This window comes from Aulostomus chinensis, chromosome 8 (genome assembly GCF_037954235.1).
Source record: "Aulostomus chinensis isolate RoL2024-O1b breed Wild chromosome 8, RoL_Achi_v1.0, whole genome shotgun sequence".
Lineage (NCBI taxonomy): Eukaryota > Metazoa > Chordata > Actinopteri > Syngnathiformes > Aulostomidae > Aulostomus > Aulostomus chinensis.
The window spans coordinates 4193389-4216744 of NC_141327.1; the positions used below are offsets into that span (position 1 = coordinate 4193389).

Genomic DNA, 23356 nt, shown 5'->3' on the forward strand with positions numbered 1-23356 from the left:
CGTAAAAATGAACCTCTAAGTTTCGAACGCAACATTAACATGCAAAAAGTAATTATGTGGAGTGAACCAGCCAATTAGGCTAATCCACTTGCTTGGTAGTGTTTTAGGCTGATTTCCATCACTCATTATAATCGTGCTGTTATCAAACAATTAAAAAGATGCGACCGAGTAATAATCACAAAATGAAACCCAGAAAGTTGAGTAAACGGACACAAAAGCTTCTGAGGCTCTCGCTGCAACTTTTTAAGTTATGCACGTCAATCAGAGGAAAATGTCTTGCCAGAGGCATGTAACTGGTTTTGCAACGTCTTATGTTGTTGTTACTTGTTAGTTAGTAGTTATTGTTAATCCACATCAAGGTGCAGGTTGATGTGCTGCTCGGATCCAACAAAAACCTTCTTTGCCACGCTTAGTCTTCGTTTGTGTATATTCACCACATCTGAAGGGAGAGACGGGGGAAACACAGGGGTGCACAATAGCTACCTGCTTCATAAATGCATTCGTCCTGAAGTTGAGTGTCATTAAACTGGGAGGTAACTTTTATTATCATTAATTTATTTATTACCATCTATGACCATTGATTTTGTTTCATTCTATGACAGGAAATTTTACATGTACATTGACAAACTTCATCGAACACCATTAATACCAAATCCAAGTGGCTTTTCTGAGAATTACTCAAATATATATATATTTTTTTACGCCCCAGATTTAAAGTGTGAAATTGTGCTCATTTCATGTACGTGACTTAGCGATTGTGGGGCCGCCTCCTGAAAGCTGATGATTTTAACCGGAAGTTGGGAAATCAAAATGAAAGTGGCTCAGATGTCTCCTGTGACGGTCAAACATGCCGTAAACCTCAATGAGCTAGCTTTTCCTGTTAGCAGAGATGGCTAGCATTAGCCTTCCTCGCCACTGCCACCCAGCGTTTTTCAGGCTTTGCTGTATTTGCGGCCATTAACAGTTCTTTTCATTTCATGCCATTGTGCAGGTAGACATCATGCTTTAGCAGACAGCTGCACTAAGCTCTCCGGTAAAACACGCCATTACATGTGTGCAGTCCGAGGAAACCCTCAACCTTTCCTTCAGTGGCTGTTTCTGGAGTTTGGTTTCGGACCTGCAGGCCTTGGAGAACCCATCCCCTCACTCAGGGGTCTGAGCTGACTTTCAGAAATGACTCACTTAAAAAAGCCTTGGCTGTGAGTTCGCTGGATGCTGGACATGCCAAAATGAATCACGCCACGCAACACATTGCACCAACTGTTTTGTTTGCTGAGCTACTGTTGTTGGCATGAAGTGATGCCCACTGCCTGTGACCCGTGATGGCAGCAGATGATGAGTTGAGACACGGAGGCTGACTGAAACTCCGGTTCTGTGCGTGTCAGGGGGGACTGGAGAGCCACACTGTCTCTCTGGAACTTCACCGCAGTGACAGTTCAGGCTTTTTCCCAAGCAGTGGACGTTGATGAGCCAATAACACTGAAGATTTATCGTCAACTGAAAGTGCTTTTTTCCTCTTCAGCAACTCTCCTGGAAGAAATGTGGGACAGGATGTCATATCTGTCACCAACAGAACAAAGTCAGATTTAAACATGGATTTTGGTAAGCTTACTGTAGTTCCACTCACCCTGAAACAATGCATTTTCTCTTAAATATTGGTTTTGTAATTTATTTATCCTGTTATTTGAAATGTGTTGTTGAATAGCAATGTAAATACAAAACTGAGGAAATAAGTTTTTTTTTAAGATTTATTTTTCAATTTCAGTCATAGAAACTACATAAAACATGTATTATTCACACAAACAAGCTCAACATGAGTATCACATTAACTTGTGAAATATTAATGAACAGAACATACATATTTAACTCAAATACAGCTCCTCTCTACCGGTTCACCCTGATTAAATGTACAACCATAACAAACAAGTTTTCAAAAAAAAAATCTATCTCTTTACAAGGAAAAAAAATGGACTCCTGGTACTTAAGCCAGGGCGATATGACGTCATTAGATCCAGATCCATTCCCCAAAAAAATGGTTCTTCAATCTAAATTATTTTATCCGTCCTCAAAATTCTAAATTATGCTTTGTCCAGGTAAAAATCTCACTTTAGTGGAAATTAGGGAGAAGCTCACAATGGCTGTGTCTCCTAACATGATGGAGCAACAATCAAGTGGACAGTAAGCAGCTTTACAACATAACACAAAAAACACAGTTATTCTGCCAGTGTCATCATACAAATGTGTAAAATGTATAACTGTAACAGAAGTGCGCAAGTGGGGGAAAAAAAAACCTAAAACATGACGTATTTGTTAGAAGAATAGAGTATATACATATATATATATAGAGAGAGAGAGAGAGAGAGAGAGATACATACATACATATATACATACATATGTTAAAAAGTGAATATGATAAGAGATCAAAGATAAATGTGCAGCCCGCTGTGAGTCCTCTCACCCAGTCTTGTCACAGCGCGTCAGTAAGCTGCCCTGAGCCTTCTGTGTGCTGTTTGTGTCGAGCCGAGCCCATAGATCACCTTCTTGATGGATAGCATAATGTTCCTGAAAGGACAACATACTGCAATTTTAATTACACCCTGCACACTTCACAGGTTTAAGTGCGTCTGCTGTGTCTCACATAGCAGGCCTGCTGAAGCTGCCTGAGAAAATGTCTTTCTCTCTTTGCTGTGTTAATACTGAGCTGTATTTTACATTCTTTACTGCGCTTGTTTCACCCCTGGATTCCTGAGAGGAATGTACAGTACATTCAACAAAAATCCATTCATCCATCCATTTTCTTCCGCTTATCCTGTTAAGGGTCGCGGGGGGGCTGGAGCCTATCCCAGCAGCTTTTGGATGTGAGGCAGCAGGCCACCAGTCCATGGCAGGGCCAACACGTATAGACAGACAATCATTCACACTCACAGTCACACCGACAGTCAATTTAGAGTATCCGATGAGCCTAGTTATGGTGGTGCAGTGGTTGGCATTGCAGCTTCACAGCAAGAAAGTTCAAGTCCAGGCTTGGGCAGGGGATCTTTCTGTGAGCCTGCATGCTCTCCCTGTGCCTCATAGGCAACAAAAATGTCAATGTTAAAGTTCAAGTCAAAGAGATCCAAGACTTGCTTATGCACAAAAAGTTTCTGTCTCCCAGTTTTTGTTCATTAATGTCTCAAAGTCTGTGAAAGTGAGCACTTCATCTTTGCTCAGAGAGCCCGGTCACCTATGTACCCGCATGCTGAATAAAAAGCAGGACTGATGCACAGGATTGGTCACAATAAGAGGACACTCTAACACGTGCAGCTCTGATGTCACAAGCTTTGCGGGAGCGTGTAATTGGAATGCTGTTGTCAATTCAATCTTCTTTTCACTACCGGAACCCATCACCTGCATCGTTCCCTTGAATTTGACACAGTATACCCAGCCAGCCGCACAAAGCATCATCAAGGACCTGACCAGTTTAAGGCAGACCAGTGATTCGCAACGCAACACAACAGTTTTAGTTTGCTGCAGAGGAAATTATAGTTGTATGGTCAGCTGGTTGTGAGCAGTTGCATGGAATTTCAAAATACTGTAAGTGCAGTTTTAGTCTTTTCAATATGAAATTTTAAAAAAACAGTCCACCTCATGGGTTCTCAGGATACTTTGGGCCCTGAGCAAATTGTAGCGATGCAGCTGCTTTCGCAAGATTCCAGTTCTGCGCTTCTACCACACAGCTGTCAGATGGTGGCACTTGGTGGTAATTATTTATACATAAATAGTTAAAATGTCATAATATAGATTCAAATATTTTATACATATTTAGAAAGAATATTCTCATAATTTTTGGCCAGTTTTGACGGACCTAATTTCCACCTCTTAAACCAAGGAGTGGCTGCATGGACAAAGATTTAACGAACGGCAGCTCAGGTGTGCATTTGAGAGGATCGTTTCTAAGTGTGAATCCTGCATCAAATGTTAAATGTAACAATTCACAATATCAATATTTCCTCATTCAAGCTCTTTTATCGAAGCGTAACTTTCAAAGCAGACAAAGATCCTCTTTATTTAGATAAAATATAGGCTTCCTCTGGCTAAGCAACAGTTAAATAAATTCACTCACACATACGGTTCTATTTATATCCAGTTTGCCGGAGAACTTTGAGCACTGCATCCTCAAAGAGAAGTCACACCACCCCATCAGTGTCTACCCTGTAGAGACAGGAGATGGCGTGAGAGGGACAAACATAATTAAGAGTTTAGGAGGTAGCCTGGTGTTAATCATCTCTCCTGCTGCCTCCATATTGTGTCACCTCAGAGAAGACGCACAATGACACGCGCGTACACCCGCAGTTAAAGCTGCCTGGCTTCTTGTCCCCTCTGCTCCTGCTGACAGCAGAGAGGAGGAAATTACCCCGGATCAAAGACAGACTGAAAAAAGACAGAACGTGATGATGAAAATTACTGACTCCAAACTAGTTTCTGTTACACATTTGAAAAAAATGAAAATAAAAAAAGGCAATATGTCCTTCTAATCAGAAATGATGAGCCTGTTATAGTATGGAGGGGGGCGGGGGTGGGGGGGCTCGCTGTAGTGGAAGATGACTGATTAGATTAATAGTAGCTCATGCTCGAGGATGTGTTTCAGATCTTCAGCTGTCAGGTTAATTCACATTCTGGGAGAATCCAATCTAGCAGTCCTCACTGTGCTAATAGTATTCAGTGACTCCTCTAACCCAGAGTGAAAGTGACTCCTCCCACTCTGACTCCCTGCACTGACCGCGTCGACTAAATAGCTGCACTAGTTCCTTCACTGAACGGTTCGCTAATTATTGAAGTGCAGTTGCACGATTCTTCAGCGATTACCTGCATGAGTAAATATGTAGTTCAGCGGTCCTTGAATGTTTCAGAACGTGAACCTAAGAGCTCACTTGGCCTTAAGTTGCATCAGATGGACTGGAGGGCGGTGTCTTTCCAGCTTGAACCATATATGGAGGCTATATCCTCCTACAAAAGCAAAGTGCAGTAACTTTGCAAAAAGAGAAAACATATTAAGCGTTTTCACACAGTGGTGTTAATATTAGTAGTAATAAAATGGGTGGTAATATTGTCATGTTGCCATCTTCTTCAGAGGACATTTTTTGCTCTGAGTTGCGATCAGAAGGGTGCAGATAACGCTCTGCATTCAACGACCTCAAAAACAGTTAGCAAAGACAATCTCCCAACACAACAAAGCTGCACAGCATGACGGACTATCAGAGAATCAGGTAAGAGAGAGACTAAAAATGAGACTAAAAATTGCCACATGCAGTACACAAGCAGATGTGTGTCGAACAGACTAAAAGGGCACTTTGTTAAATTGAAAGTAAAACGAGAATATGAGAGAAAACGTGTGATGCTTGCAAAATTCTATACGGTCCTATACTCCACATGTTTAACACTACAATCATGGAGGCGATCTGGTTCGGGAGCAGCATTTGAGTAGAAACCTGCCAAGTTCTCTCTGTGCTGCAGGGACTGTTCCGTTTTCTACTCGTGAACATGCAGCAAAACCCTTTTATAATAATACTTCTGCAACAAAACGTTACATCTTCAAATATCTCACAGATTGTTATCCCGCCACCAAAGTAAAGCCCCCATGTATTTAATATGGCGCGAAAATTCAGATGCACGACAATAAAGGCAAGTGTTTTGTGATCAACAGTGTCATTTATCATAGTTGTTAGTGTTAGCTGGCAAATATGATTTATAAAGCCATAAATCTCAAATCAGGTTATAAATGAAAGTCGCTTAGGCTGTACATTCTCTTTAAAGTTTGACTGATGATGTTGAGCAAATGTGTGTGTGTGTGTGTGTGTGTGTGTGTGTGTGTGTGTGTCACTGTGATTGCCTCTACCTTGGTGGCTCTCTGCGTTATTAAGTAGGATGGACTAAAGTCTGAGGAGCTACACAAGCATCTGGACCCATAGGCCGATAGTGGCTGATGTCCTGCCTGAGAGACGGACTCTGTCTCTTCAGAACAGGCGGAGCAGGTCAATATTGAGACAATACTTTTCCCCAAACTTTTGTTCTAACGTGTGTCATTAATGGAGGACGAAGTCGAAATGATGCTCCCACCAGGATGTCGCCTGAACACAGCGACTCCTCTGGCTGCTCTGTGTATGAGCCAATGAGACCAGCGATGACACAGATGATGGAGACAATAAACGATTATTTACGACAACCATTTAAATCCTGAGATTGTTGTGTGGATGATGTGTGAGCGTGTGCGGGAAGGAGTGTGAGACCGCACAGCAACAAACTGTTTTACACATCTGAAACTTACAAAAAAGAACATCATGAGAATGCAGCTGCAAAATAATCCCACAACTAAATAATTAATAGTAATCAGCTCAAATCTGCAATTTGTGATGACAAAATCATAGTTGTTTATTTATGATTACCCAAACACTGAAAATGATGTCGAATGATAATATGATGATAATTGATCCAGCGACAGCACTGCATGTTGTCATAAAAAAAAGATTTTCATTGTTACTAGATATCCTGTTGCTAAAGCATGGCAGTTACTCACATGATCAGTGAGTTTCTATACATATAACGACATACTCAAAAAGTAGTACGATATTTTCTAAATTAGTATGCTGATAAATGCTTACCAAAACAAGTATTTAAACGTCCAGGACGACGTGATTCATCTCAGAACTCAACCTGTGGTTCTACACACTCGAGTTCTAAATTTCACCTTGGGCTGAGGTGAGGCCCCAACTGGGAAATAGACGGGTAAATAAATGAATGGATACATTTATAAACAGATAAATACATGATAGTCAGCCGAGGACTGTGTGAGGCTGACCAGCTGAACCTTCGTCTGCTCACAACTGTTCATGACACTGATTTGGTGTCAATCATCTGTCAAGACTTTTTCTACTTGTTAAAAATTGAGCTTTTTATTTCTTCATCTAATGATTAAATGACACACATGTACACTTTCACCATATAAAGGAACTTTTACCAGAGTAAAATCATTAAGTTCTCTTTTGAAGCGGAAGTGTTTTCATGGACATTTCCAGCTAGAAATGGTAGAATCACCTTCTTTCCATACCAGTCTGAGTTTGACTTGTCTGAGTGCAAAATAAATTGTGAGTATTGAAATACACAACATCCCGGTAGGGGATGAGGTGGGATGGAATGTTAAAATGTTAAAAATATAGATTCTGAGTCAAACACAAAGGACTGCAGTGGCTTTTCTGTGTCAGCAGCGACGACGGTGCCGGCCAGAGGAACGCTCATCCGTCAAACATCACCGTCACCATCGCGACGGTGAGACCTCTGGATTTCCTGGACAGAATAATGACAACCAATTAATTTCATTTTGGTTGAAGGTTGAAAGGTCACTGTCACCTCCGAAAACTTTTTGGGGGATTTTAGGAAAACTCAAGAATTCCCACATCATCTTTCCTGTCTTTGTTCCACAAAGTCATTTTCCTGACTTGTAATCAATTCAGTACTGGAGGAAGAGAAGGGATACTCTCAGTAAATATCAAATGGACTCATGGATGTGAGCTTCTACTTGGCTGCTTCGTGAAGGTGTACACCTGTGAGTTATGGTGCTGTCATTCAAAACGGCTGCAAATGTTACACCAAGCAGCCAAACTTCACTGCAAATGGAAAGCCAGTACATTACAATGCACAAAAAATGGCAAGTTAAAAAAAAAAATGCTTTCCAACTTCTTTTTCAATGTTTTGATGTACATTTCAGCATTTCCATATCAGCTGTGCCAGAATATCCTTGCTTTCAACAAATTATTAATCCTCTCTGAGGAAGATAGCGAGGGGTTTCTCTTGACTTTTGGAAACTGTGGATCCAGAATGGCTGCAGCTCTATGAGTGTTTGCAACTGCTTTGCAGGCAATGGTTGTTATGGTAATGCTTGTCTCCCTAGACTGTACGGCTGAGGTGGGATATAGAGTTCTTATATGGCCACAGCTTTTTTTTGTAACAACGGGGAACAGGTTTATCTCAGTGTGCCTGAAAGGTTGTTCTAAAAGTTCTGCTGTGGTGGAAAGTTAAACTTCTGAAAGGAAAAAATGCTGTATCACACTTCATACGATTACCTCCCTAATGTCATTAAAGTGGAAGTGAAGAATGACTAAAAAATAGATAGCCTACATTCATCAATTTACAAAAATGTCTGACTGGAAAAGAAGATGAAGAGAGCAAAATGTTATGGGCTGGAAAAACTAAAAATGGTTCTGTAAAACTTCATAGAGCTTCAAAGTGTGTTTTTTGTTTTTCAGGGGGTTCTCACAGAGCGACCACTTTACATCCCACCTAATCAGTAATCCCTCATGTTGATGACAGAATGTAGGTCAGCCTATTAACAGGTCAAACCAGAGCTGATACGATTAGTACGAGATATCCCAATACTGGTGTTGTGAGTTGGGTGTTTTTTAGGTATGCTTGTGTTTTTGTTTCATGTTTTTTGTTGTTTTCCTCCTAACTCTGCGGGGGAGGTGTGGCCTAGCGGTGCAGCAGGCCCACTGCGCACCTGAGGCTCATCTCCCTCATTATTCGCCCTGCTCTCAAGCAGCGTGGCAGCGTCGCCTCGCTGCCAGATTGTCATGGTCTTTGCCTGACTCTCCAGCCATCTTTCCCTAGTATCTCTAGAGCGCTTGCCTTGTTAGTTGTTTCCTGGTGTTTGTTTCCTTGTATTTATCCAGTTTCTGAGTTTGAAGCGTTGTTTTGGTTCTTGCATCGTTCCCGTAGTGGTTCCGTCTTTAGTTAGTTTTTCCATAGAGTTAGTGTGTTTTTTCCTACCCGCTTGCCACGGCGTAGTTGATTTAGTTTAGGGCTGATTTTGTGTTTGTTTATTACTGTGGTTTGTTTTTGGTTCCGAATAAATCTTTTGTCTGTTCACGGCTCCTTTTCACTGCCTTATTTGCCTTATTGGGTCCAACTAAAAACCTCGCACTAATTGTCCTGGCAACTGGCTACTATCAGCTGCTGATTGTCAGGTCCGACCATGTGGCCCTGATATCCTGCTCTATTTGATCCAAACGGATGGATGATTTTTTTTTTTTTTTAGAAACTCTTCATCCTGCATCTCTTGTATATAATCATCATCATCAGGTTATATTTTGTCATTTCACTTGAGAATTGTCTTCACAGGACCACCCAAAGGGGAAAATCCACATTTATTTCAACAACTACTACATAAATGTTGTTAATACAGGGTACAAGTACATGCTGGTCCCTGAAATCAGGCTAAAACAAAGAGGATTATAGAGAGTTCAAGAAGTCAAGGGACATGAGGAAACCAGGGAATGGAGGAGAGTGACGTGAACAGCAGAGATCGGGGGACAGTAAAAAGGTAATACGGGAGACAAAACAGAGAATGGATGAAGATGCAGGAAGAGCAAGAATAACCAAAGGAGAGCAATGTGAGGAGAAAAGACAAAAGAGAACGACAGATAGAGATAACGGGGCTTTCATTGGGAAGAACACTCTGACATGTGAGGCAATGGTGGGGTGAGCAGGGAAAGAGACACTTGAGAAATGGCGTGAATCATGGAGCAAATAAATGGAGTGACTTTTGTCCTTAGGAGGGCTGCATGGCCTTGATGGGCCTGCTAGCAGCTGGAACGGGCCCTGCTGGACTGCATGTACACTTGCAAACACTACTCATGTTACATTTTAATTCCCTTTCTGAAATTTCCTGACAGCCTTCATTTCACAATGTTTTTACGAACACATGTAATAACTACCACATGCATCGTGGTGACAAACGCGTCACTTTTTCTTTTTTTGGTCCTTTGTGGGCGACGGTGGTTAGAGGGAAATGCTTTCCTTATCTCTCTTTGTAGCCTCTCTTTGCATAATGATGTGTCCTTGTACTGTGTGCATATGTGGCGACATGCTGACATAACAGCACAGCATGTTATAAACATTCTGCAGCATCTACAAGTCAAGTTTAATCATTTCCTTCCTCATTATTCACATTTTTGAGGTCTGACATTCATACTTGTGGGATAAAATGGACAGATGGCTTGGAGCTCAGCTGTCCGTGAAACTCAACTGTTACAGACTCCACGTAGACCAAGGAAAGCTGGATATCAAGAGGAATACTTGTTGAAGTTTTGTATTGAAAACAAAATATGGAGAAGCCGCCGGGGCTTTTTGAAAATACACCAAAACACTTTCATGCTGCAAAATGTCTTTACCCTTAAAATCGGTGATAATGTTTAGAGGGTAGTTATTTCTAAAGTTACAGAATATTTACTGCAAATCCTTCAAAGGAAAACAAGAATTTACAATAGATTAGATGGTGGGAACTTGCCTCCACCAACGTGCCTGAATTGTAAATCCCAATAGTCATCGCTGATACTATCAATGAAAGATGTATAGTACTGTATTTTTAGCAAAAAGTGTATGAAAGAGCGGAAATTATGGAGCGGACCAGACAGCTCTCAACTCCAAGCGACATAACATATTGTCTAACTGTAACTTGGCAGGAGTAGAGGTGGTTAATGGGAAACTCTTCATCATTTTGAAGATCTTGTTGACAGGTGTGGTTGCACATTCGAGTGTGGCTCAGATCACTTTATTCAACATCGGTGGGTGGAAGTGCCCTCTAAAAGTAAATTAAGACATCTCTTTCATAAATAAATGTTGAAGCATCATCTGAGGTTAGAGATTGTTCTGCAGTCAATCCAAACGTTCATCCTCTCGAGTCCCATACTTCACTCCATCTACTCCTGTCCTGTTTTGAAGCGTTTACACCAGCTGCCTGGTGTGAGTAGAACAGTTGACCGGGGGGGGCCCTAAAAATAGAATGTGTGTGACGCTAAACAGTAGAACAATTATTTTGCAGTTTTGGATCTGCAGAATGGAGCAGACGAGTTCAGCAGAAGGCCCAAAAACTAAATCCAGGGTGGGGAAGGGGACCTCAGGCAGTTAACTCAGTTGTGCTGAGTGTAAGAAGCTGTGGCAACCATGCTTTCTTTTGTGGACTCACACCATACAAGACATCACATAATTGGGCTACATAGCGAGAACTGCCACAGCATCTACTGTGGTGTGAAGCCAGGCCTAAGGACAGTAAAGCAGTCTCCCTGCAACAGCACAGCCATTTATGAATTGAATCAATTTAAAAAAAGACATGTCAGTAAGTTTCATTTACTAATCATTCAAGTCAAACTTTTCAATTAGCTCTCACAAAGCAACACAAAGCCCTCACATATGTGAAATGAACCACATGGAAAACTGCTTGCATCAGGTTTAAAAGATGCACAAAACAACCCTCATCTCTGTGCAGCATTTACACAAATGGGTCAATTATTCCACTTGCAAAATTCATTTTACTCTTAAAAAGTTCTTGTGGGATTAAATCAATCAGAGTAAAACAAAACCTCACACATGAATGTACCTCCGGAGCACAAAGATCTTCTCAGACGAAGCTTCATTGTTTCAAAGACGTTCACTTTTTTCTTTCAGTTCACAACAAAAGAGCTTTCTGTGCCTTTGATTGCAAAATACCAGGGTACTGTCTCATTGACAGTCACCCAGGACTCAAAACAAGCTTTTAGTAGTCTGCAAACAAGCATCGGGGGTAGTCGACTCCAAAATGGCAGCTGGAACTGATCATTATCTGTAAGTGATTAGGCTTCTCCACCTCTCAGTAGCATGTCAACAGCTGAGCAATTACTTGCTGTCAATTGACAAGAGCTGTTTATGAGACACAATGTCAACTGGCAGCAATCAGCTGACATCAAAGCGAAGCATGAAAATGAATCCTTTCACACAATTTGAAAAGGGCGAGAAGGAAAATTAAGCAATTGACTTAATGGTAAATGGATAAACACGCTAAATGTGTGAATCTAGATGGAGACAAATGATTTGAAATGGAGACACAACAATACAGAGGATCTCATGGATACACCTGTTGTTTTATCAGCGCTTGCAGCAGTGGACGCTGTTGTTGACAGCTCCAGTCTCCCGCCTGGGCTGTACAGTTGTAAGGATTAAAGCCACACTTGGCCTATGTTGTATTTATCAAATAAGGTGCTCCTCATAATCTGGTAGCTAACAATTCCCCTCTCATAACCTCCACTTTTATTTTGCTCTCAAAGGGCTCTCGTCACTTTTGGCTTAAACCCTCTGGAAGACTCTTTGTTTCCCCTTTGTGTCTGCGTGTGCTCCTTCTCAACTCAACGGCTGCAGTAGACATTGACTGTATGACGTGAGCTTTGCTCCCATTTTTAATAAGCCTCAGCAGTCAACATTCATAATATCTAGTGGTCTATGTGTGTTCTGACTGCAGGACCAATGAATCATGCCATTGAGGACCTCCCACCTCACAACAGCAGTACTGTCCTGGCTTAGCATTGTGTATCTCAGACAGTTTGATTGGAGAGCAACCAACAGGACAGCTCTTAGCCTGCTAGCCTTCAACCTGCACCCCAGATCTGCTAGCTTGTAACACACTCCAGCCTGCTAGCTTGTAACACACACCAGCCAATTGGCCTCCAACCTTCACACTCCAGCATGTTAGTTTGTGACACACAGTTCAGTCTGCTAGCCTTCAACCTTCAACCCAGCTTACTAGCCTGTAACGCACACTTCAGCCTGCTGGCCTTCAACATGCATCCCAGTCTGCTAGCTTGTAACACACTCTGCCTGCTAGCCTTCAACCTGCACAATTTGCTAGCTTTTAACCTGTACCCCAGCCTGTTAACCTGACACATATACCACACTGATACCTGAAACCTGCAGTCCAGCCTGCTAGCCTTCAACCTGTACTCCAGCCTGCTAGCCTGTAACACACACTCCTGCCTGCTAGCCTTCAACCTGCTCTCCGGCCAACCTTTAAACTGGGGCATTTTTACCTGAGGTATGTTGCTAGAAATTCCACTTTGTGCTGGAATACATCACCATGTGATTGCGCACCAATTTGCATGTTTGTACTCCCTCAGGGCAGGATTGAAAGGGCACAATTGCGGCAATCAATCAAACAATTTACAGGGTCAAATCTGACTGAGCAGTTCTAGTTTATCGTTGACTGGGGTTGACTTTTTTAAAAACTTTGTTTTTTTTTAGATCATGAGTCCATATTCTCAATCATGAATTTCCCTACTTCCCCCCACTAGAAAAAAATCAAGTCAGTTTTATTTAACTGGCACCAAATCACAAGGAAGATATTTCATGACATACAGAGCAGGTGTAGAACCACACTCTTGAAATGACAGTTCACAACAATTCCCCCTGAGCAAGCACCTCTGTGACAGTGGTGTTGAAAAACTGCTTTTTAACAGCCAGACATGTCAGGCAGAACCAGGCTGTATGTAGCCAGGGTCTCTAGGCAGGATAGAGAGGGATGGGAACAAAACGGGAGAGGAAGTGAGAGACGCATAGGCAGTGCTTGAGAAAGAATCAGACCACTTCACTGCAGCGTCTCTCAGATTATCATTGACCTCACGTGGAAGAACTCCTTGGTGCGTTCCTCTCCACCATGTCCTTCCTCCTCCTCCTTCGCTCTCAGGTGGTGTATTCTTGTGAACTCCAGCAAACTCACTAAAGCTAAAGCTAAGCTACCCCCTCTCCACGCTCCACCCTGTATGTCATGTTTTGCTGAAGTTTTCACAAATGAGGTGGAACCATGGTCATTTGAAGCTCATTTGGCATAACGAAAACGAGCACTGACGGTCCAGTCAGTGTTATGTTGTGTAGTCAGGTGGACATCATCTCAGCTATTCACTAAAACTTGTGTCCTTCAGCTCCACCCCCACCCGCCCCAGGTACACAGGCTGACCTGCATTCCTATGATCATTCAAAGCCCCTTCAAAGTCACAGCTGTGAGACTGGCAGCCAAATCAGGCTCTGAATTTTCAGCCATTCAGGTTGATTTCTACTTTGACTTGGAGGACACAAGACATTTTCACCACAGTTGGTTAATTGCTTAGGCAACAAGGCTGGCGAATGCTGGAGTAATGTGGCTGCCATTTTGAGCCAATAATTGCAAGTCAGAAGGTGAAAATGTTCTGTCAAACTTTTGAATTTGAGTGTAATTTAGTGTGGTGCTTTATTTTGATTATATCCGCTGTTTGTTGAACTAACACCACGCATAGTTGAGAGGTTATCTGCCTGTCTGCTGTTCTCTGAAATTCACATGGAGTTCTTATGCAAGCCTGTGGCTTAATGCATTAAATGTTCATTTAAAAATGCTTTTAATGTTGGCTGGCAGGATGCTATGGAGACACATTCGAAGATCCTCATTTAATGGGCATAGAGCCTCTGTTTTTCAGCGTGTCCTGGTTATTCAGAGTGAATTTGAAATTCAGTCTGTCCCATCCCAGGTGTCAGAGACCATCTGACAGCCAAAAGCCCACAGGAGCACTCTCAGATACATTCCTTTCTACAGTGACATGCATATGTGCACTCTTAACAAAATTGTAACTCCAGTAGATGCAACCACACACACAAACATGATAGCAGCTTTGGCAAGAATGAGTTTTCTTTGTTTTTATTGCCCAGGCGCTGCAAACTTGCTTGGTCTTAACCGTATGCTCAATCTTGGCAAGAGGATCTCGCTCAGCACACAGCTCATCTTCCCACAAGAACCCTTCAAGGATCCCTGTCGAGCAGCTAGCTTGTCCAGGCTTGTGGGGATACTGAAGCTCAGCTAGAGGTGGAAAGGTTCTGGGAGTCTGCAGGCCTCAGATGACTTGACACTAGTACTTCAGTTACGTCGGAGAATCACTTCCTTCTTGTGTTTATGCCAGCCAGAAGAGTCAAGGCCACACCTCCTGCTCCCCCTCCCAGCTAGATGACTCCAGTCAGGCTTGTCGGGTTGTTTTAAATGGGCATAAGCTTGGAGGGATATGCTAACAAGAGATATAGATGCTAATGAGGAAGGACAGCAGTCAGTTTGACCAGCGAGGAAAACAGTACAGCAAACAATATGTGGTCTAATGGATGCAAATAGCATCTATGTAAAAGGTTCTTTCCCCTCAGTCACGTCAGGTCAAGTGTGTGATAAATGAGATGTAATTGCAGCTTGTTTTCATTCGTTTTGCTCCTTTTAGACATCCATCCATTTTCCTCCACTTATTCCTGTTAAGGGTCGCAGGGGGGTGGAGCCTATCCCAGCGACTTCTGGGCAAGATGCGGGGTTCACCCTGGACAGGTCGCCAGTCCATCACAGGGCCAACACATGGAGACAGACAACCATTCACACTCACAGTCACGCCTACAGTCAATTTAGAGAATCAATCAGCCTAGTTCCATTTGCATGTCTTTGGACTGTGGGAGGAAGACGAAGGACCGAAGAGAACCCACGCAGGCACAGGGAGAACATGGAGACTCCACACAGAAAGATCCCGTGCCCGAGCTGGGACTCGAACCCGGAACCTTCTTGCTGTGAGGCGACAGTGCTAACCACTGCACCACCGTGCCGTCATTTTAGACATGTTTAACTGCAATGAAGATCAGACACATTTATGTGTAAAATGGTGATCTGACCAGAGCGGCCTCTCAAGCAAGTTTGGCACCCTAAGGATTGGAACAACACAAATAATTGTTACAGTTCAAATATACATATTTTTTATTTAAATATGAAAATTGAAGTCGCTAAACAAAAAAAAAATAGACACATTAGTAATTTGGCAATATGATTATTTCCCGTTTATTACTGGAGGTTAAGTGCTAGTTTGCCTTTTCAGGATGAATTTTAAATGCTGATGTGAGAGGGAGAGAGTTGTTAGGGACGTGTGACGCTTGTATTGTGGACCGCGCCACTGAAATGGAGGTCATATAATCGTTATTCTAACAGGATATTTAACATAGCCTTTCAACCCTGATTCTAATTTGTGTGCGTTGAGGGCAAAAGTCAGGGACAGTCAATAAGAGAGAGAGAGAGAGCGAGAGAGAGAGCTGCAAGTCTTGATCGATTCGTGTGTATGCTTTTACATGCTTATGATGACAATTTATTACTAATGTGCACCAAGACTGTGAATTTTTGGATAGGTTTTGCGGCTCCTCCTCACTATTTACCTGCTTCACCTGAAGACATCCTGACATTCAAATTGAACATTGACACTGATAACAGCGAAGCTTGTAATGTTTTCAAAAATTCCAACAATTTTTGAAACTGTGTAGTATATTATGAGGGCGATGTGGCTCAGAGGTAGCATGGCTGTCAAGCAGCCAAAGGGTTGCTGGTTCGATCCTCACTTCCCCTGGTGACCACGTTGAAGTATCCTTGAGCAAGATACTGAACCCCTCATTGTGCGGGTGACTGGCAACCTGTCCAGGGTGAACCACCCTCTCGCCCAATGTCAGCTGGGATAGGCTCCAGCCCCCTGCAACCCTTTGGAGATAAGTGGCATAGAAATTAGATGGATGGATGGATGGATAGTATATTACGTTAGTGATTACATAGTGTGACTGATTTTATTAATTGACCTACTCAGACAGTAATGTGCTGAACTTGAACAAGGGCCAGGGCACCTAATTGACCTAGTGACACAATATTAATGTTATAATGTGCTAATGGGAGTGAGAAAACCAATCACGTCCCCCTGTGTTGCCTCTGGCTTGGTCGGGCTTCCGTACAGAAACAAGGGGCCAGACGAGGGCATGTGTCCCGGCTGGTGCACTACTGCCTCCTCTGATTGTTTGGGGTGTTATAGTATCTCCTCCCAATGAAACTGTTTGCTGTCAGGTGAAAATGAGACACCGGTGACTCTGCAAGTGGTGGAGGTAGCATGCAGTAGTCCTCAGACTAGCAGAGGGGTGGAGCAACGATCAGGACAGCAGGGATGGTACCAGTGGGGTGCCTGCCCATGTTGCTGCACCACTGGTTGTGATCCTTCACTCTGGAGTGATGTATCAGGGCTGACCACATGGCAGGCTTGTTGTTTGTCATGAGAACGAGAGGAATGCTTATCAAAATGGCCTGCCTGCAGATTATCTCTCCAGAGCAGATCCCTACACTGAGAAGACAGAATCTATTGGATGAGGGGTTTCCTCTGGGAGGATGGTTGGCAGGATACTCCATCAAAGTCACATACACAATGTTGGATATAGAGTGCCCATTATGAAATCTGGCAAACGGCTCATCTAAGTAGCAAACTGAGTTTCCCTAAATCTTACAATCAGTTTTTTATCGTAGTTCAAGCAATTAGGCATTATGTGTTTTATGTTTTGGATCAAAATCATTTTTTTATATTGAATTTGTTACTGAAGTAACGCCTTACAATAAGGGGACTTTAAGTGTTAGTCAATGCTTACTTAACTGTCATGTTCATTTTACAGGTTACAGCAAAGATGGATGGAAAACTTTGGGGATGCAGGGGTGGGGGTGGTGTGAAGTGCTATTTAAGAGGAACAATAGAGCCTTAATAAGTGGTTAATTACGGTTCAGTAATGCTTATTCAGCAGTCATATATAGCTACATGAAGTCAAGTCAAGTCAGTTGTATTTGTACGGCGCCAAATCACAACAAATGTTCTCTCATGACACTTTCCAAGTAGAGCAGGTCCAGCATCTCACTCCTTCAATGAACCTCCTCCCAACAAGTCTCCATCAGCAAGCACATCCTGCAACAGCGGCCACCAGAACCTTCCTCTTACCTGGCAGGAACGTAGACCAGATCCAGGATCAGTGGGAACGGATGTCTGCTTTGACTTCACCATTAACAAACCATTATTAATGTACCTAAAATATTATGGTTATATTGAATATGAGAGCAGCACAGGTGAGAGTGCAGTCACCCTGGTGAGGAACACATAAAAAAGACCACTTACAGAACTGGGAGGACCCTCGTAGGCACAAAGATCTTCACCAAGGCCAGAGGAATAGAATCCACTATATCACTGGTTAAACAGATCGCCTTACATCAAGCCTTGCAGAAACCTGATAACATGCCCTGAGTAATGTCAATTGAGCCACTGTCAGTTGCAGTTATGAGGACTCTACGTCTGAAACTACAAATAAAATCTGTGTGTGGAGTTACAGACCTCCGTAGCTTGTTTGTCACACGCTGCTGTCTAGCGTAACACTCAGCACAGTGGAGGAAACTGAGTGTGCGATGCAGGTGACATGTTCTAACAAGGATGACTCACACAATAATCTTTTGCTGCTTTTTCTGTCATTTCATTTGGAAATGCACATTTTTTTATTACAGATGCATCAAGGAAGATAAAATGTGAGAAAAGCTATATATTTCTTTTTGTATCATGATCTTATTCGTTCCGTTATTAGCTTGGGGAAGCAGGTCCAAGCACTAGCCGCTTCAGTATTGCCCGTCTATTGATTTACTGTCCCAAACCCCCAAAGAGGCTTTTTTTTTTTTTTTTTCTTGCATCAGACTTACAGGACTATACAGAACAATTCGATACTTAAGATATCCTCTGGATTCTGCTATGAATTCACTATTTACTACGGTTTACTTTAACGGTCTTGTAAAAGGATTTTAATGGATGCATTCCCTCTCTTTACAGGTTATCCTGATACTAACCAAGCTGTACGACTTCCATATTGGCAGCGTCACTGAGAGCACTCTGTGGAGGTGAGTACTCTCACAGCAGCTAGAACCACAGTCGTAGAGAGTGTATTGTAACACTGATTAAATACACCTCTCATCTTTGTGTATTACAGACATTTCTGCACTCCTCCATGATACAGTTTTCACCAATAAAGAAAAATCTATAATATTGAATGCATTTGCAAGTCCGAGTAATGCACTGTTGCAGTACTAACACAATCATAACACACGCACGCACGCACACACACACACACACACACACACACCTAGCATCTAGTAATGTTATTGAAGATTCTTGTTTGTAACTGGTTTAAATTATTGGTCAGGTTTTTTTTTTAATGAAAACTATCGCAGGTAAGCATTGTAGAGGTAATTACATTTAAATAACGATAATTGAGTTATACAGATAGTTCATGCATATGGATCAACTACTGAGTCCACAACAGTTTTAAACCAAACTTTCATTTTCTGCAAAGTTCTCATTTATTTCATCACAAAATGTGTGTGTCTCACAAGCGAACAACTCAAAATAAATCAAATCCACGACACAGACAAAGTGTATTTATAATGTATGCCGACAATCAAGAGCACACTGGGTTTAGGGTCAGTTGTCACTCGGTGTTATCATGTCCTGATAAAATCTTGTGTGCTACTTAGTGACAGAAAAAAAATTGCTTCCTTCACTTTCATCTAAATTTTGGATAGAAAAATTCTTAATATCCACATTCTAAAGACAAACAAATCCTACTGAACGTGTGAAGAACAAACACCATTTTTCACTGCTTCAACTGATTTCTGCCTGTAGGGAGAGACTGAGCAATAAATGCTTTATCAATATGATCATAGAAGTCCCTATGACAGCATAGCTGCCCCCTTTATTCACTTCCTGGGAGCGGGAGAGGATTACTGCCACTGTGGTTGGACAACTACTACTACTGTTTATGTACATTCAAAGTACCTTTTGGGAGAGAATGCCAGTGTTCCTTCAGTCTTTTTATCTGGATGAAGCTCACAATTTTACCAGCATAACTGCTGTTGTATACATGGTGAGCATTGAGTGGTAAAGTGCTGAGAAGGCAATCTGTGTTCACGTTACCTGTCCTCGCTCGCGGGATCTTGTTGAGCCAGTGGTGAAGCCTGACTCAATTCACCCACGTAAGCCAGTGAGTCCTGAGGCCTGATGGTGGATTCCACAGTGGAGAGTTGTAACCAGAGAACAGTCACGTGGTTTTTATTTAACACCGTTCCTCTACAAAGAGAGAAGGAGAGGGAGAGCACTGTGACAATACAAATCTTGAGTTGCATGGAAGTGATGTTTCAAGATGGAGGTGGGCCAACTGTCAAACTACTGGACTGAAACGCAAAAGTCCAAGCTGACTAAAAGATAAGCTGGATAAAACCCTAGTAGCTTAAACACACTCGGACAGAAATGGAACTAGCAGCTAGCCCTAGCACAGTATGCATATCTTTTGGAAGAAAACGCAATATTTACTATTATTGTTGTGATGTTTTAACGTGATATCATTGCATCATCAGTGTTTGGGGCCAGTTTGGATGGGTTTGTTCTGCACTCCCAGCACTACAGTTGTACATTACCCAGCTTAGAAAAAAGCATCATGTCATCTTTTGTTTGTATTATCAGCCTTGTATTCTGACAGCATATGAATTCAGTCAAATCTGCTGCCCCACACACACACACACAGTCATAAAAAGGATGCAATGTCTTCATCTCTGTGCTGCCTCCTCAACCATCCGTGTCCGTTCCTATGCCTCCACAGTCCTGGTGTAGCCCTCATGTGCTGGCCCACTCCTCTGGTGCTGTGCGCAGTGTTCTGGTGTCATGCGCGGTCAGACAGGGCTACTTAGGGAACAGGATGCTCTTGTTCCGCCATATTATCTGATGTAATCCACTTCCTCACCCCTCTGAAAAGAAACACTCATACACATGCACACACACACACACACACACTCTGAAACAACAAGAGTGCTTGTAAAAGATACACAAGTTACACATAATTCATGAGTTAAAATTGCATCTCACCCATTTTTACATTCAGATGGATTGTGTAACACACAGTTATTCCCTTATGTGACTTGTAGAATAATGCCACTGATGTGAGAGTGTCCTTTTGAATCAGATTAGACCTGTTTTTTTGAACAAAAGGTCAATTGACCCTCTCAGAACAAATCTCTACACATGAGCTCAAAACACTGATTGACCCATTATCATGCAGCAACCATGACTAGGCAGTCTTTAAAATAAATGTATTTATTTTTGTTATGATTTGGTGCGATGTATGAAAACGGACTTGACTGATGAGCTTCCCGTTGGTAGGAACCTCACCCAGCTCTCCTTCCACGTCCAGCAAGCAGCTCAACAACTGTTGACGGCCTAGCATGTCAAGCAGCAGGTCACAAATGCAAATGGAACACTGACCTACATCGATGTTTGAATGTCAGACACCAACTAACAGCCGTGGTCATGTTATCAAAGGGACAGCAGGGAATCAGCTGCAGTTAGTATAGAAAGATGTTTGTGGAGCAAAGGTGCAGGTGAAGGGGATGGATGTGTCCCACAAAACAATGACAATCATCACAGCTGGCGGGAGGCAGAGGCCGTTTCCCATTTTCTGTTAAAACGTTGTGTTCACATCAGAGCTTACTACTAAAGTTAGTCAAAAAGAAAAATTAATTTCCATTCCATTAAGTTGAATTTTGCAGTGTGGCCCCTTCATATTCAGCCAAAATACCCACAGGGTCCAGAACAGAGTCGGCAGCAGTGACGCCAGAAGTGATGAAGCCAGGCACAGTGTGTCGGGGTGGAGGTGGGTTGATAGACAGTATGCAGAGGAAGCAGGAGGAACACGCAGGCATGACATTTGCCACTAAAGGGCATGGAAGAGAATCACCTGAGCCAGAGGAAGAGATGAGTGGGTGGTTAGCAGGGTGGGCGCATTGGAATCGGCACTGTTGCATCAGCATTTCTGCCCTGTTCCGTATATGAATTTTGGACGTTTATACTCCAGCAGACTGATCCAGTGTTCCAATGTTGATGATGTTGAAAGCTTTTACTCGTAGATTTAAAACGGAGCTCCTGCACATGGAACAATGGTCCTTTAGTTCCGTGTAGCGTAAAACATAGGCAAACTGTCCAGCATCCATTTTTCTCCTGAAAAATGTAGAAAGATAGAGATCAAATGACTTGTTTACCACTGAAGGTGATTCAATACCATTTTTCTTGATTCAGTACGTATTCACTTCTTGGCAACCCAGTGAGGCAGTTTTGTACTCGTTTATGCAATTGCTGGTTCAATCATAAAAGTTCTAGTTGTCTAACGAGAAAGAAAACCATATTCCATCTGTTTGCTTCTTTTCATTTGAGACTGAGCTTTAAAGATGGCAGTCTTTTAAAGCACAAAAACGCTTTGACTTCACAAGTTTGCTCAGTCTGCCCAGCTTGAAATGGTAGCTTGACAATGATAAGAGGTGCCAAAGTGATTGCTAGCCATTTCTGACATGTAGATAGCTATTGTGTAATTTGACTTCTGAGGCAAATCCCAAGCTGTGCACTGTGAGACCAGTTTGAATAAATAGTCCCTCCCTATTATGTGGTGAGACACAGCACAGCTGGCACACACACCCACTTATAAAATAATATGCTGATACTTCAAGTTGGAGTCAGGTCGACTTTTTTTGTCTCAAGTTGCCTTCCACATCATTGAAATGAAACTTATGAAACCGTCTAATATTAGCATTGTTCATTTTCTAAAAATAACAAAACTTAAACAGTTAAGAGTCTTTCTGTATCAAATATGCCATAACAGGCATATTGACCGAATGCATTTACAGACCATGGGACATTTCAGTTTTCACGCCGTAGAAGGTGTTTTTTCCCCACATTCTCAGGTGCTTGTCACTGCCTTGTCTGGACTCTCCATGTGTCTGTCCATGTGTCTCTCCATGCGTCTCTCTATGTGTCTCTCCATGTGTCTCTCCATGCGTCTCTCCATGCGTCTCTCTATGTGTCTCTCCATGCATCTCTCCATACATCTCTGCATGTGTCTGTCCAAGGGTCTTTCCATCCATGCACGTTTGTCCATGCATCTCTCCATGTATTCGTCCATGCGTCTCTCCATGTGTCCATCCATGTTTCTCTTCATGCATTTGTCCATGTGTCTGTCGATGCATCTTTCCACGTTTGTCCATGCATCTTTCCATGTGTCTCTCCTTGCGATTCTCCATGCATTTGTCCATGTCTGTCCATGCGTTTCTTCATATGTCTGTCCATTCGTCTGTCCAAACGTCTCTTGATGCATTTGTCCATGTGTCTCTCCATGCATTTTATCCATGCATCTCTCCATGTGTTTGTCAGTTCCTTTCTGGTTAAACACGGTATCTAAGGAATACCCTCTGGGAATTTCATCCTTTTGGCTCAAACTGGAATTCAGTTTTAAAGTTTTTTTGGTGTTCAAAGATCAATTTCACTGTGACAGGTAGAGTGTAATGTAAATGCAATACTTTTACTGTAAACCACTGCAACACTAAAATCTTTAGGTTTGAGCTAGAATCAAGGATCAAGTTTTTCCAGTGCAAAACTCAAGTGAGAGAACAGAGCAGAACAGAGTACAAGTTGATAAAATTGAACTTGGAAATATCACAATGAAATGTTCATGAAAAGGAGAAATACTTTCATAGTGTCAGCAGTCATACCAAGTATTTCCCTAAATCAGTTTGTATTTTCATGTTGTTCACATGTGGTGGTTCAGTTGACTGTTGTTGGACATATTGTGTTACCCGTGCACACTGGTGAGGTTTTTATTGCAAGTGTGATGT

The 23356-nt window shown here is 42.3% G+C and overlaps 1 protein-coding gene across 1 annotated transcript in view; it reads left to right on the forward strand.

The window, feature by feature from the left end:
- Positions 1 to 23356, forward strand: part of sorcs3a (sortilin related VPS10 domain containing receptor 3a) — a 246077-nt gene that overhangs the window by 87638 nt on the left and 135083 nt on the right. The window contains exon 2 of the mRNA XM_086210510.1: positions 18480 to 18547. Within this exon, the coding sequence (XP_086066636.1) occupies positions 18480 to 18547 (68 nt within the window). The remainder of the gene's footprint in view (positions 1 to 18479; positions 18548 to 23356) is intronic.